The sequence below is a fragment of the Penicillium waksmanii genome (assembly GCF_028829765.1).
Source record: "Penicillium waksmanii strain IBT 27052 chromosome Unknown utg000004l:1.0-5674109.0:1.0-5678898.0, whole genome shotgun sequence".
Taxonomy (NCBI): domain Eukaryota; kingdom Fungi; phylum Ascomycota; class Eurotiomycetes; order Eurotiales; family Aspergillaceae; genus Penicillium; species Penicillium waksmanii.
Genome location: NW_026643251.1, coordinates 4,583,989 through 4,600,348, shown reverse-complemented (window position 1 = coordinate 4,600,348; position 16,360 = coordinate 4,583,989). Strand labels below are relative to the sequence as shown.

Sequence of the window (16,360 nt, the reverse complement as noted above, 5' to 3'; positions counted from 1 at the left end):
AACGCGGGGAATTGAAATACTAAAGAAAAGCGAGGATCATGCATTACGAGAAGAATGCGTTGTCTCGTGAAAGAAGTGAAGAAAAAGAGAAAAAATCACCAAAGATTTGAAGGAAGGTAACGCACGGACAGCACGATGAGCAAAAAAGGATCGCAGAAGAAGGTATGAGAGCAAGAGAGAGAAATGGTTGCCAAATCCGTTCGCCAGGACGCCGTATAACTTGCGGGCTAGTGTATTGCGAGCCATATTACAAATAGAATGGCACAGAAAGAATCATACAGGAAGGAAGAAGAAGAAAAAAGTCTGCGTCATAATGGGTTTAGTTGATCTAGCAGGAGACAAGGTTGATGTGATGGTCATTCAATGCGGCGCATGCGAGCATTGTACGGTGGGGGTGGAAAGCCGTGCTGGCGATGGGAGAAGAGCGGTTGTGGTGAAGGAAGCTCGAGTAGGGCTCGAAAGAGGAGAGATAGGTGCCGTCGACATTGTAGGTTTTGACCTCGTGGCGGTTTGTGCCCCTGGAAATATGAGTTAGTAACAAAACTTTGTAAGATAACAAACTATGAAGAACATACATGCTAAACACAGGAGCATGCTCATGGACACTCAATGTTCGAAGTGTGTCCTTAGTTGCGTAGATAGTTGAAAGTGCATTGTCCATGCGAAGATCCCAAAGTCGAATCTCGCCATTGCGGCTGCCAGAAATGAGTTCACGCAAGCCACCACGTTGCATATGCACATTTGTAATCCATTGTTTGTGCTCACGCCAGACCTTGACCATAGAGGTGGTCGGCTTTAGTCGCTGGTCAAAGACTCGGACAGCCCCGTCACCGAATCCAGCAACAAAGATATTACCAGCAACTTGGTCGGATGTTAAAGACGTGATGCAGGACCCGGAACGTGCAGGGATATCCTATTTGCGAAATGGGTCAGTCACATATCACATAATGGGGTGCTCGAGAAACTGGACTTACGTTTGTGCAGACTTCAGTTGCAGCATTCCACACTCTGATGACTTTGACATCGCCGGCAACGAGAGCCTTGCCCTGACCTTGCTGCCAGTCCAGCACAAGTCCGGCATTTCGATTGCTAGGAAGCAGCTCTGGTAAGGCGCGGAATGCGGTAACAACTTCGATACGCCCAGAAAACTCGTAGTTGCGGTAAAGCTTCAGTACACCGTCGGAGGAACCAGTCAACAGTAATGCTTGGTCATCTTCGTTGATGTATCGAACTTCATTGATCTTTGATCCAACTGGGTTGCCGTTAGAGAACTGGTTCAGTCGCCTGTGACTCTGCCAATCCCAGATTCTGTTGAAAATATCAGTACAGAAGCATAAACCCTAAAAAATATCTAGAAAAACCCACGCGATGGTGTCACGATCATCTGCAACAGCAAGGTGATCCTCAAATTGATGGAAGCACATCTTCAGAGGCTGGCTACTATTAGTAAGGAGTGCAGTTGAGTTATCCCATCGGCTCGTGCCGGCCTTGCTCTTCAAAGGTTGTGTTTCCGCAATGATCTTTTCGTTGCGGCCACGTCTCCAGAGACGCTCATTGTAATCGGAGCTACCAGGCTCGTCGGGTTCGTTGGGTTTCATCTGGGGTTCGCGGAAGTACTTCAAATAGGTGAGCAAATGTTCATAGACGTCTACAGGACGTTTGGTGGCTTGATAAGAAAGATTAAAATTACCTCTGTAGACCAGTCCAAAAACCTGCTTTTCAGTGGGATCATCGGCGCTACTTCTGGGTTCTTGGCTTCAAATCCCCGAGATCTCGGAACAGGAGCATGGTGATATGCGGTGGCTGGGGCGACATGGTCGTTGACTTCCGGAGGGCGAGTCCATTCAGGGGGCGCGCGGCCGCGAGGGGTGATGGGCATGCGGCTCTTAGAGGGTGAAGATGGAGGTGAGCTGTCGGAGCCTTGCTCCCCTGATCCTGAGCCAAATGCAAGATTTTTAAGGGAAGCAGCAACGCTGGCGGTCCGCCGGAAGCCAAGTGACAGATAGCCTTCTTGTTTGGCAGATGCCGCAGTGGAAGATGGTGGAGTTGAAGGAGACGCAGTCTTCTTTGCTTCAGGTCGCTCATAAATTTGAAGTTTTTGCGAAAGGCGATATGTGAGGTCAAGGATCTCAATTCTGATTTTGTCAGCAACCATCGCCATCGGCGACTCTAGAAGAGCCAAGTGGATGAAGTCGACGATGGCACCAGCATCCCGAGAAATATCGGGATGAGGGTCAACAGAAAAGATCAAGACTTGTTTCCACAGAGCTCCAAAGGTGGTGTTGCGAGAGAGCTGGTGCTGTTTCGACTCAGAGACCTGATCACTCTTTTGTGTCTCTGACCGACCATTCTCTATTTGAAGCCGATGCACCAGAGACTTTTTCTCATCCTGCAATTCATCATATGCAGCCACCAGAAACTTGTTTTGGTGACGTTTGACGAAGGTCGAGAAGAAAACAAGAAGCTCCTTTCGCACAAGTACGCTGCCGTCCGTTGACATAGGTAGAACGGATAGGGCTAGCGACTCTTCAATTTGCGCAACTTGATCTGTTAAGTCAGGAATACCAAGGAAAGTTGTGACCGCGTGAAGCATTGCCGCTCGAACCTCGGGAACCGGGTCAAAGTTCAATTCACAGAGCTTCGATGGGGCTGCAGAACGGATACCCATCCATTTCGCTTCAGGGAAGTCGCACCAGAGCATGCTGAGACATAAGCATGACCATTGTCGCAAGAGCGGGTTCTCGACATCCCCAAGGTGCCTTAGACAGGAGTCAAATAATTCGCCAGACAAGCAAACATTTTGGCCCTGGGGGTAGTTTTTGCAGAAGATTGAGACTATGAATGCACACATTGCGCGATGCTCGCTGGCGTTGCCGACAGGAATAGGAGAAGATGGATTAAGGATGGAGATGAAGTAGTGGATGCCGTTGTCTTTCAAAAGGTCGTTTTGAACGGTGTGATCAACAGCCATAATTCTTGCCCAAATGAAGACCATGACTGGCTTGAGCTCCTGTGCAGCCGACTGCAGCAGCTTGACGACATAGGGGAAGATCCCGATACTAAGGGCGAGATGGACAGCCCATGGTCCCAGATCCAGAAATTTGCTGAGTAAGATCAATGCTCGCAATCGGTGGGCTTGACTGAGAAGTACCTGCAGTACGATGGGTAGTTGATCTGGCGGACTCCTTTCGGTGGGACCAGAGGAGAGATAGACTTCGAACGCAGTGAGCTGTTCAGCAAAGAATGTGGAATGCTGGTATTCATACTGCCGGCGGCCTTCTTCCTGATCGATTAAAGCAGGCAACTGCGAGAGCACCATTTCAACGGCAAGATCCCAACTCTTCCATAAGGGGTGATGGTGAGTCTCTGGAAGTTCTGGCGTCGAGATTGGATGGCACTTATACGTGCGCATAATACGTTCGCTGAGCAAGAAATTGCGGAAGAGAGCTGCAACCATAAGGTCCTGCCGAAAAAGCTTCTTGAAGAGGGCACGAGGAAGGGTGTTCCATGCGATGGTATCGGTTATAGCAGTAAAGATCCAGTTGAGTTCTCCGAGCGGACTGCGACGATCCTGGAGACGACCGGGGACATGGAAATCATCGATTGAGATATCTGTTCGGAGTGGATTTTGTAGGATGAAGAAGCGTAAAGCAATCTCGATCGGGGTTGTGAGACAGCAAGAGAAAAGATCTGCGGGAAGATCTGGGTTGGTAGGAAGCGACTCGTTCTTCTGGCAAGCCGCAAGAAGAATGCAGTCACCATAGTTCTGAACGATCGCGTTGGGATCTCGTTTCTTCGCTTCGGCATTCTCCTTCTCATGCTTCTCCACAAATGTATGAAAATTTGAGACGATATTGCCAGCATGGGACACATCGAAGACAAATAGACTTGGGCCTGCGAGCCAGGACTGCAGATCGTAAAGAGGCACCGGGATGTATTGAGTATAGTTCTTGTTGAAGACCCATATTTCGCCAGATTGAGTTGGCAAGGGGACTCCATGACCGTTGTAATGGAGAAGGACCCGTTCATCCTTAGCATTCCGACGCAACGAAATGCAAAACTTCTTGGTTTCATCCACGGAAGGATCTAGATATTGCTTGTATCTCGTCCGGAGGCTGAGAGTTTCATACTGCTCTTGAAGCTTCTTGCCGATCTGTTCCATGATCTTGTTTTGCCCACCACCAGTAGTTGAGGTGGGATCCACCCAGCATTCGAGTTTTGATGTTGGGTTTGTCTTGACGACATCGGGAGGGTCGACGCCAATATTCAAGCAGATCGCAAGGGCTGCCGACACAGTCTTCAATCGATCTTTCATGCGCCAGTCTTGACTAGGCCAGCTTCCCACGGGATCTCTGGGGATACCGTTTGTCTCGTGGCGCTTTTCCGTGAAATACATGTAGAAATTCTGAGAGCATGGATGTTAGTTCCGTATCAACGCCGCATTCCACTGATCGGAACATTCTTACCGAGTGTAAGATCTTGAGGTATTCGCTGGATGTATACTCTTCCTGCCATCCATGTCGCATGGCGAAATCCTCTTCATCATCAGGTGATTTATCGAGGAGAGCACGACTCGGTCCATAGTCGCTTCGTGCTCGTTTCAGCATGGCTGGGCGGCTGGTCTCCGCCCTCCGCGGGAGGGGCCGACGCGGCGGGGGCGGCGGCGGATCTACCGTCAGTGCCGCATTCTCACCGGCGGAGCTCGTGGGGCGAGCAGGTGGCGTCAAGGAGGGTTGTTTCTGCTCGACAGTGGTAAAGGAACGATGGTGGCTGCTCAGTGGAGCTGGAGATCTCTCGCGAGCGGGGATAGTTGAATCTAGCCCAGGGCCAAACGCGACTCGAACTGATTTATTGGGGCGGCGGGGTTCACTTAACCCATTCGCCGTTGCTAGGTGAGTATTCTCTTCCATTTCTGCGGTGGGATCCCTCATGTTGTAGAATCGGTCATCGTGTGACGTGAGAGGCGGGTGGTTGGTCGCGGGGGGATGAGTTGTCGGGCAGTCGAAGAGTGAGAGCCGGCCCAAGACAACACCTCGATGTGTGTTAACTCAACCCAAGAGAGTTCGCAGTCTCCTCGGGGTCGCAATAAGAGCGAGAGAATGGGAATCACCAGAGGGATCCACGCGAATATCGAAGCTCAAGTCAGAGCTTCCGGGGTCAAGCAAACCGTTGCGGTCTCCATCTCTCCGTCTCTCCGGTTCTGGACGCAGCAGCCTCCCGGATTATTAATAACCCACTTGCCGGGCCGCGAAGCTCTACGAGAGTACACTCTCCACTTTTATCATTTACAGTATTCCAATTGCATACTCTCTACGAGTGCACTGCTGTGCCGACTACTGGTCAACTCCAGCTCCAGGAATCACAGAAGTATCCTTACTTGACGCGATCGCGTGGGCAAACCAGATGTCCCGAGCATGCAGGCCAAATAATGAACCGAAGAAGCGCCCAGCCCAAAAATCCAACTTTGTTCATGGTATCTGCCAAGACAACAGAAAACAACATTGCAGCCATCTCCAATGAACACATTGTCTTAGACATTTTGCATTTGGATATCAAGATGATCACAGTACATCGATGGTCTCACTAGATGATCAGCTTGTAAGGAGCCTTCATGCAGGACAAGAGACATAACAAATTTCCCAGGGGAGCGGGTTTCTGAGAGGTTGAGTCTGATCCTGAATGGTCAAACACCACGGAGTACGGAATATGTCATCATCAGATCAGGGTCCAAAAGGCGGAAGCCATATCGTATCCCTTTCCTCGGCGCATTTAGTCTGATTTTAACGGCACACACACACACACAAGTCTAACCGAGAAGAACGCTCAGGGCTTGTGACCGCCAGCGATCTTCACCCGTCTGGAATTCCTCTGATAGGTAAGAGAACCGGATTGCACGCCCCCCATCCCCATCCCCCCTTTTATTTTTGCACTGGAAGCTTCCCCTGGGAGTGGACACCGCAAATTGCGCCTACGGACGCCCCTGGGACCACACCCCCGCTGCTGCAGCTACGGTGTGCCTGGAACTTCGATCAAGTCAATATGTTCTTTGCACGTTGTGGGGTGCGGATCGCCGTGTGGGCGTGGTGTGTGGTGCGTGCAGCGCCGCCATTGGGCATCTTGGGCTTCACGCTTGAGAAAGCAGCCCCGCGGGCTTAATTTTAGCACAACAGGCATTGACAGCTGGACCTTGCAGAATTGAGCTCTACTCGTACAGAATACAGAGTGGGAGAGGGGGAGGGGGGGAAAACTAAAGACCAAAAAAAAAATTATGAAATATGTGCTGGTAAACTTTGGTAGGTAGCGTTGTCATTCCATATGACGGCATTCCTTTGAAGGTGTGATTGGGAAACCACATCGAACAATGAGAGGAGGATGGGCGGAAGAGGGAGAGAGATGGGGAGAGAAAGAGAGAGGTCCTGCCTGGTTATAGACAATCAAGATCTCAAGTAGAATTCCCAAAGACGATATATCGCCTACGTAGGTCAAAAAAGAAAGGTTGGAACGGAATGAGGGTACATAACAACGACCGTTGGAGTTGGGAGAGTTGGGGGAGAGTGTCTGCCCCTGAGTATGCAGCCCCATCCACACGGACTGGACGGGGGACTCGCCGCGGGTCTTCCAGTGTTTAGTTTTAGTGTATGAGAGTAGAACCCGGCAAATCGACCACCATCTTCTTCTTCTTCTTCTTCCTCCTCTTCATCTCCTTCTGAATCTGTTCCCTCGTTACCCCTTTAACCTCTTCCCTCTCCCCAAGAGGCTTTACTGTTAGCGTAGATGCTCCCAATTGGGTGAGAACAGTTGTGTTCAGATCACCCCTCCACCCCCTTGGCCACACCCACCTCTTTTTTTTGTTCTGCTCGGACGAACTCTTTGGTGGATTGGTGGATGGATACTCTCGTTCCTGTGGTTCCTGGTTCCGACTCCACATCTTGAAAACACACCTCCCTTTCCACAACTCTCTCCTCCCCTCCCAACCTCAAACTCCAACCTAAACCAACCACCTTCTCCCCCTCTGCTCTGATTTTCCCCGGGGTTTATCAGACCGACATTTGTGCTGGGGGGAAGAAATTGCAATCCGGCGCATCCCTACTCCGACCCCGTGGGCCCGGATTTCTCCCACTTGCGCCGTGAACGACCCATTACGACCCATTAACGATGGCCTTTTTGTTTAAATCGAAAAAAGCCCAACAGGGCACTGCGCTCCCTCCGGCGACGAGAAATGTTCACACCTCCGAGGGATCTCCTTCATCCGCGACGCCGCCCCTGTCCAACGGACCCAAGGTCGAAGGAAATGCTTTTGCGCAGACCCCGACTCCCAGCAGCAGTTACAACAACTCTCTCAACTCCGCCACCAGTCCGACTAGCCCGGATCCCGTGAGGTTGCGACAACGTGCCGAGTCGGAATCTCAGGTAAGTCTCCCTGTGAAATTTATGGCGGTACATCCCGAAGGATTCATAATCCCTGACCCTGGTTGTGCTTCAGGTCCAACGACCGCCGCAGGGCCCCAATGGTGTGCCTCCGCACAGTCCGAACTCGTCCCTATACCCATGGTCGCAACGTCGTCTCAATTTCTCCACACCCCAAACGAACCCCTTCCCCCGCTATGGCGCCGCCATCAATTCAGTCGCTTCGAAAGAGGGCGATATCTACATGATGGGAGGCTTGATCGATGGCTCGACCGTCAAGGGTGACCTATGGATGATCGAAAGCAGCGGTGGCAGCTTGTCTTGCTTTCAGGTTGCGACAGTGTCAGAAGGACCCGGCCCCCGAGTTGGTCATGCCAGCTTACTTGTCGGAAATGCGTTCATCGTCTTTGGCGGTGATACCAAGATCAACGAAACCGACGCCCTGGACGATACTCTATATCTTCTAAATACATGTATGTTGTGAAGCCCTTCCTGCTCTCTTTCAGATAATGCTGACCTTGGTTCTCAGCTTCACGCCAATGGTCTCGGGCCATCCCTCCCGGCACCCGTCCTTCCGGTCGCTACGGGCACACATTGAACATTCTTGGCTCCAAGCTTTACGTCTTTGGTGGACAGGTTGAGGGTTTCTTCTTCAACGATTTGATCGCATTCGACTTGAATCAGCTCCAAAACCCGGCAAACAAGTGGGAAGTCCTTGTTGCCAACAGCCATGAGGGGGGGTCCTCCAGAAGGCCAAATACCTCCCGCTCGAACCAATCACTCACTCGTCAGCTATAACGAGAAATTATACTTATTTGGTGGAACAAACGGCGTGAAGTGGTTCAACGATGTCTGGACTTTTGATCCCCGAGCTGGTGTCTGGACTGAAATGGACTGCGTCGGTTTCATCCCGACTCCTCGAGAGGGCCATGCATCAGCCTTGGTCAATGATGTGATGTATGTATTTGGTGGTCGTACTGATGAGGGAGTTGATCTTGGAGATTTGTCCGCGTTCCGGATTTCTACGCGCCGCTGGTACTCTTTCCAGAACATGGGACCCGCTCCGTCCCCACGGTCCGGTCATAGCATGACTGCCTTTGGTAAACAGATCATTGTGATGGCTGGTGAGCCTAGCTCGGCTCCAAGAGATGCCGCGGAGCTCAGCATGGCGTATATTCTCGATACCTCAAAGATAAGATACCCCAACGACTCTCAATCAGCCGATCGTGGTGCAGTATCCGGTGTCAGAAAAGCCAGCATAGAGAAACAAGGCACTCCATCGGGTCGGACATCTCGCGAGGCTCACAATGCGACACCCGATCAAGGGGCCCGTCGTGGGCCGACTCCCTCACGCGAAAGTCTAGTGCAGTCTGCAAATGGTAGACCTGGTGACTTCGGCTCCAATCCCAACCTTGGACCAGGATCTCGACTTCCTCGAGCTTCCATTGCACAAGCGCCCTCTGGTCCACCACCCCCCGGACAAGCCCCATCTCCAGGGCCTCGTCCCAACGGGCCCCAGTCTGGACCTCGGAGCAAGACGCCCACCAAGAATGAACGCGGCCACACGCCAACTGTCGATATTCGAGTTGCGAATGCTGATAGAGGTGCCGAATCGCCCGTCGCAAAGGATAACCAGGATAGCTCCGCCTCGTCCGGTCAACGCACCCCAACTCAGCAACAACAAAAGATCAATGCCAAGGCTATGGAGGCAGGCGAAGCGGCCCCTCTAATCGCCCCGGCGCGCCAACGGTCACTGCGTTCGCATCGTCAACGTGGCTCGATGGATAGTGCAGAAGAGTCGGTTCTTGGACGTCAAGCTAGCATTGACGGCTCAATTGAATCTCGAAGCTATCGCAACTCTCGAAGCCTTGCTGATGAACCTCGATCGCCACGACTAACCCCTCACCAAGAGGCCTTGATAAAAGAACTCGAGGCCGCCAAGGCTCGAAATGCTTGGTACGCTTCTGAGCTAGCACTGGCGAGAAAGGGTGGATATGTACCCAATGCTTCAAGTAGTCCCGCCCTCGATGATCGTGCCAGAGATTCGCTAAATGACGAGGACCGTCCTTTGGTCGAGGCTTTCCTGGCAATGCGGGCAGAGTTGAGCAAAATGCAGACAACGGTGGACCGCCAAGCAGCCATCGCTTCCAAACGCATTGCCGAAGTTGAGCATCAGCGTGACGTGGCTGTAAACGAGGCAGCTTATTCCCGCGCCAGACTTGCTGCTCATGGCGGCAGTCAACGTGGAACGCCCCAGCCTGAAGCTCCTCGCGAGGGAGAAGATGAGCGACCTACCGACATGGGTCGTCGCCTTGCACTGGCTCTAGCATCCCAGTCTGAGCTCAAGGCCAAATTGGATATTTTGACAACAGATCTATCGCAAGAGAGGCAAGCGAAAGAGCTGGCAGAAGATACCAACGAGGCCACTCGGAAGCGCCTGGCAGAGCTCGAAATGTCAAACAATGCCCTGGAGGCGGAGAATCTTCGTGCTGAGCTCCACCGTGCCGAAGCCACTGCTCGGGAAGAGTCTTTGCTCCGTTCTGAAGCGGAAGCTTCCCTGCGACAGATCACCCTGGATAAGGAGGAGCTTTTGACCCAGGTTGAGGACCACTCGGGCCGTTTGAAGGACTTTGGAAGTAATTTTGGTGGCCTTCGAGAAGCAGTCGCCGCATCTGCCGCCAAAGCAGCAATTGTTGAGAAGCAGTTAGGCGAGGAAAGAGAACGCCGCGAGGGCTTGGAGAAGAAACTTCTGCAACTTCGATCTGAGTACGAGGAGCGAACCACCGAGCTTGAAAATGTCAATTGCCGTCTTCGTGATGCCGAGGAGTTAGCTGAGAGTCACGCTAAGGAAGCAGAAACCCACAAGATGGCCTTTGTATCCGGCCTCGAGCGTGCTTCCTCGACAGATCTGGAAGCTTCCATCCGATCCCGAGCTGACCAGAGGGTTGCCGCCCTTGAGGCTCAGATTGAACGGTCTTCGACCCTTGCGAAGGCTAATCAGGCTGCTGCCGATTCCGCTGCTGACAAATTACGTCGCGCTGAGGAGCGGATTGCCGGACTCGAGGCTTATCAAGAACAGGCTAGTCGAGAAGGCTTGCAACTTCGCCGACAGCTTCAAAGTGCTATGAAGGAGAGCCAAGCAGCAACTGCAGAAAGTAGGGACTTGAAGACCCAGCTGGAATCTCAACAACGGGAAGCTGGTGCCCTGAACGTTCAACATGCGGCTCTGAAGGATCTGCTTGGCGAGCGTGGCATCAATCCTGATAGCCGTCGGTCTCCCCGTCTCGAGTCCCCTGGATCCCGCTTTGGAACTCCAGAGCAGAGCAGGTTACGAGAGCTTGAGCAACAGCTATCTCATAGCATGAAGGCTCACGACGATATGAAATCCGGCTTCGAGTCTCGAGAGCAGGAAGCGGACAAGGCATTCCGAGAGAAGCTAGAGCAGCTTGAGAATGATTACCAGTCCGCTGTGCACTATGTGAAGGGCACCGAGAAGATGCTCAAACGCATGAAGGACGAATTGAGTCGGTATAAGACACAGAATGCCAAGATGCAGTCTGAATTGGAAGCTACTCAGAAGAACGTGGAGGATACTAGCAACCAGTCAAAGATCTCTGCTGAATGGGAGGTCGAACGCTCCCGCCTGCAGAAGTCCATCGCAGACCTTGAGCACAATACTTCTTCTTCTCTTGGAAACCTGGAGGAGCAAATATCCGAGCTGAAGGCGCAGCTTGTGGCTGCTGAGACCGAGAAGGCGAGTGCACAGAATGAGCATAAGCGCATGAAGGAAGAGATTATGTCTACTGCGGAGCGCAGTCGCGCCGAACTGGATCAGCTGAAGCAAGAAAACACCCAGCTCGAAACCCGCGCCTCAGATGCTGAAAAGAAAGTGAACATGTTGTTGGAGCAAGTTGAGACTTCGGTGGGCCACTATCGCCGTCAATCACAGCATGGACAGGGTCCTAACGGGATCTCACGCAGTCATAGCAACGCATCTAGCAACACCGTCAGCGGTCGGCCACGAGCCGATAGTAACGTCTCCCAGGAGTCCACCTCCTTCCCCGATAACCGTGGCTCTATGGCCTTGGATTCTCTCGCCAACGAGCTAGAGGCCCTTCGCACCCACTGGGAGAGCACCAACCGCAACTATCGCCTGAGTAGCCAGCTGGACCTGGAGCGGACTCCGACCAAGGAGAACAGCGAGGGACCTGCTCTAATGAGCGACAGTCTAGCGGATTGGAGACGACGACTGGAAGAGGAAGAGCGCGTGAGTCAGACCAAGCCGCTGAATGTCAGCAATGGTCCCTCCAATGTGATCTGAATGACATGAGTTTTTACTCCCGTGCTTCGATTACCAAATTTCTACGACCATGTGCCCTGAGATATGTCAATCTGCAATTTCTGAGCCCTTTGCACATGTATTTCCTGTTTACATTCCCTTTATTTGTTTTTTATCTGGATTTTGCGCAGCATGGTCGTTTTGTATGATGATTGATCCCCTCCACCATCGTTCGTTTTTTCCTCTTTCATTATTCTTCTTCTCTATCTCTTTCATGGACACCGAGGGACGGGATTCCCTTCTTTTGTTGTCTTTGGTTTGTGTGATCGATCCCTCTCTGCATCCCTTGTTTCCTTTTCTTATACCCCGGTTTCCCGATGTTCATTGGACTCTGGCTGTACCACTAGCATCTCTCTACACGAAGTCTTCGCTGTCGTTGTCGTTGTTGTTATCGTTGTTGTTCTTCTTATAGTGCGAAATCATCATCGTTGATCAATGAAGCACCACTTCTTTCCATATGCTCCATCGTAAAAGGGTGCCCACATGTTCGGGCACTGTTGGGTCCAACGCCATGCGAGGTGATTGAGCCACTGATTTGCTTGTCTCTTTGTTTGCCATATGTGTCTGGCACCGAGGCTTTCTGTGCGTAAGCGGTATTTGAGGGGGAAATGTGAGGCAGCCAGAGGTAGAACTGGGCAAACATAGCACTGCATGATGGACATCCAGTTCGGCCTGGGGGTATTACCAGGGGTACTAGTAATATATGAGACATTTCCGTATTTCCGGGCTAGGAAAATCCCGCTTGAGGTTGATATCGGACCGTACCCTTCCTTGTACTCCGGGTAAATAAGTAATTTGAGGGACTTGGCCGGGATAATTCCCCGAGGTCGAGGAGGGTACACTAAGAAGACGTCTGTTAGGTTTTAACGCGAGGCTTTTGTTATTTTTGCGGCATGCACTGAGAGTCTGGGGTCAGCTGAGGCGGACTCCGGTAATGGCCGCGCCCAGAATGCCCGAAACCTGTGATCGATACTAGTACTAGTAGTAACATGAAGGAGCTTTCCTAGCAGGGGCAGCAAGTCATGAAATCAATTATTACTACTAGTACAGAGTAGGGTTCATGAATTGGAATATTTCATATACAAGTAGAGTACATATATTGTTTATGCTGTTTCGTATCTATAGCCATATTGAGATCTATATATAGTCCCAATGCATAATACGAAGCCTCTTTTCACGAACTGTTGCAGCCCAATACGAGTGGTACAATACTATAGTACCGTAAGGAGGCGGCCTAAGCAGCCCAGGCAGCCCAGGCAGCCCAAAGCCCGAAGATACTAGGACACACCGCTCGCGCGCCCTGCAGTGTACAGTATCAAATACGGTACGATACATCGTCCGCCCCCTTCGCTAATACTACTAGTAGTAACCTGAAATTTTAGGACTGGGCCTTCTCTTCACCGACTACCGCTGCATATTACCATTATTTGCCTTTTACCCCCCTCCTCCTTTCCCTTCCTTCCCAACTTGAACCTTTCCCCATCAAGGCTTTGCCCTTGATTCTAGTCTTCTCTTCTCTTCTGCCTTCTCCTTCTCTTCTTCTGCTTCTTGCTCCTCCCGACACATTCGATTCATCTGCCACTCACCTCCCCTGGGTTCTGTACAAATACTGTACCGGTCGGCATTGGACCATTTCTGTTTGACCCGCCTTTGCCCTTCAGGTGAGCGAGTTCCTTTCGTCGTGTAATATCTCGGCCCTCTACATCAACCCCCTCCCCTTCCCCTCCTCCTCCGGTGGCATGATTCTCCTGTCTCCGCCATCTGAAACACACGCTCCTCTCCCCCAGTTGCCTGCATAGCCAAGTGTGGTGGCCAACACTCTGCAACCGCCCAGCCCAGCCTCTCTGCTCGTTGGCCTGAGGTTCAACTTGTCACACCCCCTCTCCAACCTGTCTTGGGCATTCACTGTCGCCTCATCATTGTCCCATCGTCCATTCACTGCTTCCCAACCCCTTCTCTCCAGTCCATACGTTCTCTTCACCAACTCACCCTTCTTCAACCCCCCCGCTAACACGACACCCAGCAGTTTCAGCACGGCTAGTCGCTGTGCCGCCCTAATCAATCAACATGACGACTATGGTCAGTACCACCTCCGATCAGACCCTCCTTGTTCCTTATCTTCACCACCCTACGACGCTTCGATGCAAATATGGGAATCATACGCCTGGCAACCCCGGACTACGAGCTGGCTAGAACGACCGGAATATACTGACATCATACACAGGATCTGCGTGTTGGTAACAAGTACCGCATCGGCCGCAAGATTGGCAGTGGTAGTTTCGGTGATATCTATCTCGGTACGATTCATTTCTGGGGTTCGATCTACATGGGTCGATGGGAACTAACAAGAATCTAGGAACAAACATCATCTCCGGTGAGGAGATCGCTATCAAGCTTGAAAGTGTCAAGGCCAAGCACCCCCAGCTGGAATATGAGGCCCGTGTGTACAAGTCTCTGGCCGGTGGTGTCGGTATTCCTTTTGTCCGTTGGTTCGGTACCGAATGCGACTACAATGCGATGGTGATCGATCTCCTGGGCCCCAGTCTTGAGGACCTGTTCAACTTCTGCAACCGAAAGTTCTCACTCAAGACCGTTCTTCTCCTCGCCGATCAACTCATCTCCCGTATCGAGTACATCCACGCCAAGTCTTTCATTCACCGTGATATCAAGCCAGACAACTTCCTTATGGGTATCGGCAAGCGCGGCAACCAGGTCAATGTTATCGATTTTGGTCTCGCCAAGAAGTACCGCGACCCCAAGACTCACTTTCACATCCCCTATCGTGAGAACAAGAACCTTACCGGTACTGCTCGTTATGCCAGTATCAACACTCACCTTGGTGTTGAGCAGTCTCGCCGTGACGACATGGAGTCTCTGGGCTATGTCATGCTCTACTTCTGCCGTGGATCTCTTCCCTGGCAAGGTCTGAAGGCTGCTACCAAGAAGCAGAAGTATGACCGTATCATGGAAAAGAAGATGACCACCCCTACCGAAGTTCTCTGCCGTGGATTCCCTAATGAGTTTGCTATTTACCTTAACTACACCCGCTCGCTTCGCTTCGACGACAAGCCCGACTACTCCTATCTCCGCAAGATCTTCCGTGATCTCTTCGTCCGTGAGTCCTTCCAGTACGATTACGTCTTCGACTGGACCGTCTACAAGTACCAGAAGAACGCCGCTATGATCGTCGATGCCACCAAGAAGGATAAGGATGACGAGCAGCAGCGCCGTCAGGCTGCTGCTACTGCCGCCATGGGCCCCGGAGGCGCTGCTAAGCCTGGTGCCATCTCGGGCCAGCGCCGTAAGGTTATTGACCGCGGCACCCTCGACAATACACCGGACACCAACCGTGCCGTGGGAGGGAGTGATAGGATGTGAGTACTTGAAACCTGGTTCCGTGTAGGGAACCCCTTTTTTTAAACTTTGCGTTTGGCTGTTTTCTTGTGACGCTGGCGTGGAGGACCCTACAGTTCTGAATCTGACTAATCGCATAGTCTTCGGCGTTAGGCTGCGTTCTGCCTCGAAAGGTGCTGCTCTAGGTTATGGACCTTCTGGTAGCCGTTCGAAGCGGGACGATGGTACAGGGGCTCAGTGGTACTAATTGTGTGAAGCGTTGCAGTGGGACCCAAGTCTCCTGTATCCTCACTTTCAACCTAAGAAACCCGGGATTCCATTGTCATTCGCCGTGGACGCAACATTGCACTCGCCTTCTCGGATTTCTTTTCTCTCCTTGGATCTCCATTCATTCTGCAAATCTCCCACAGCCCTTCAACTCTATTTCGATCAATTTTCGACTTCAACCGTTTCGATCTGCCATTGTTAGTTCGCTTGCTCACCTCTCCAACTCGCGGATATTGCCATTTACTCTTGGTCGATTTCCGCGTCGAGCTTTCGTCTACTTTGGCAACTAGTGTTTTTTCTTGTTCGGATTCCTTGTCCCCGATATTCCCGGGCCAACCGATAACTCAACTCTCGGAACGTGTTTGAATGATGGCTATTCTTGTGTCTTCGCCTTTGATGTTTGCGACTTGGTACCTTGCTTCCATTTAATCACCACCGCAAGCAACTTGAAAGGGAAGACTGAAGGAGATGCGAATGACAGCATCGAATTGGACAGGAGAACATTCATTTTTTTTCTGATCCTTTTGATTGCTGGCACTGGACGTCCTGGAAACGCATACTCGGATGCGTTGCCCCATCATTATCGCCCCTTTTTCCCTATTCGTCTTGTTTCATTCTCTCACCCCCCCTGTCTGAATTTCTTTTCCTTGTTCTGTTTTTCTGTTTTTGTGCAAATCGACGCCATGTGGGGACGAGGTGACGGCCGGCAACCCCGGTCGAGTTGTTGAAGTGGATGTACGGAATGACTTCTTCGAGGTGATGATGTTCAAAGACATTCGGGATTCCTGTTGTGGGTTCTTGTACAGGGATTCTTGTTTTGCTCGGTCTTTCAACATCTTTCGTTCGGAGAGAATCAGGCCTCCTTTGGTAATTGGCGACGGACGTGGATAGGGTCGCTTCCGGGGTGGTTTCGCGTCGATTGCACTTGTACTTTTCTTTATGTTTTTCTAGCCCTACACTTCACTGCTACTACTACAGCACCGACATCTCCAA

The 16,360-nt window shown here is 51.5% G+C and overlaps 3 protein-coding genes across 3 annotated transcripts; 2 read left to right on the top strand and 1 right to left on the bottom strand.

Annotated features, from left to right (window-relative positions):
• Window positions 1-328: 328 nt before the first annotated feature.
• Window positions 329-4,931, bottom strand: N7481_004533 (ubiquitin-binding TORC1 subunit KOG1; the record flags this gene model as incomplete). Its single annotated transcript, XM_057263752.1, has 6 exons — window positions 329-518; window positions 576-913; window positions 975-1,308; window positions 1,366-1,616; window positions 1,691-4,405; window positions 4,467-4,931. 6 exons carry the CDS (start codon window positions 4,929-4,931, stop codon window positions 329-331), a joined length of 4,293 nt encoding a protein of 1,430 aa, XP_057125413.1.
• A 2,224-nt stretch (window positions 4,932-7,155) lies between these two features.
• N7481_004532 (putative cell polarity protein (Tea1)) lies at window positions 7,156-11,728 on the top strand (the record flags this gene model as incomplete). The annotated part of the gene is made up of 4 exons (XM_057263751.1): window positions 7,156-7,410; window positions 7,484-7,880; window positions 7,937-8,147; window positions 8,200-11,728. 4 exons carry the CDS (start codon window positions 7,156-7,158, stop codon window positions 11,726-11,728), a joined length of 4,392 nt encoding a protein of 1,463 aa, XP_057125412.1.
• A 2,085-nt stretch (window positions 11,729-13,813) lies between these two features.
• N7481_004531 (casein kinase 1 family protein) lies at window positions 13,814-15,347 on the top strand (the record flags this gene model as incomplete). The annotated part of the gene is made up of 4 exons (XM_057263750.1): window positions 13,814-13,825; window positions 13,971-14,043; window positions 14,103-15,120; window positions 15,254-15,347. 4 exons carry the CDS (start codon window positions 13,814-13,816, stop codon window positions 15,345-15,347), a joined length of 1,197 nt encoding a protein of 398 aa, XP_057125411.1.
• Window positions 15,348-16,360: the final 1,013 nt, after the last annotated feature.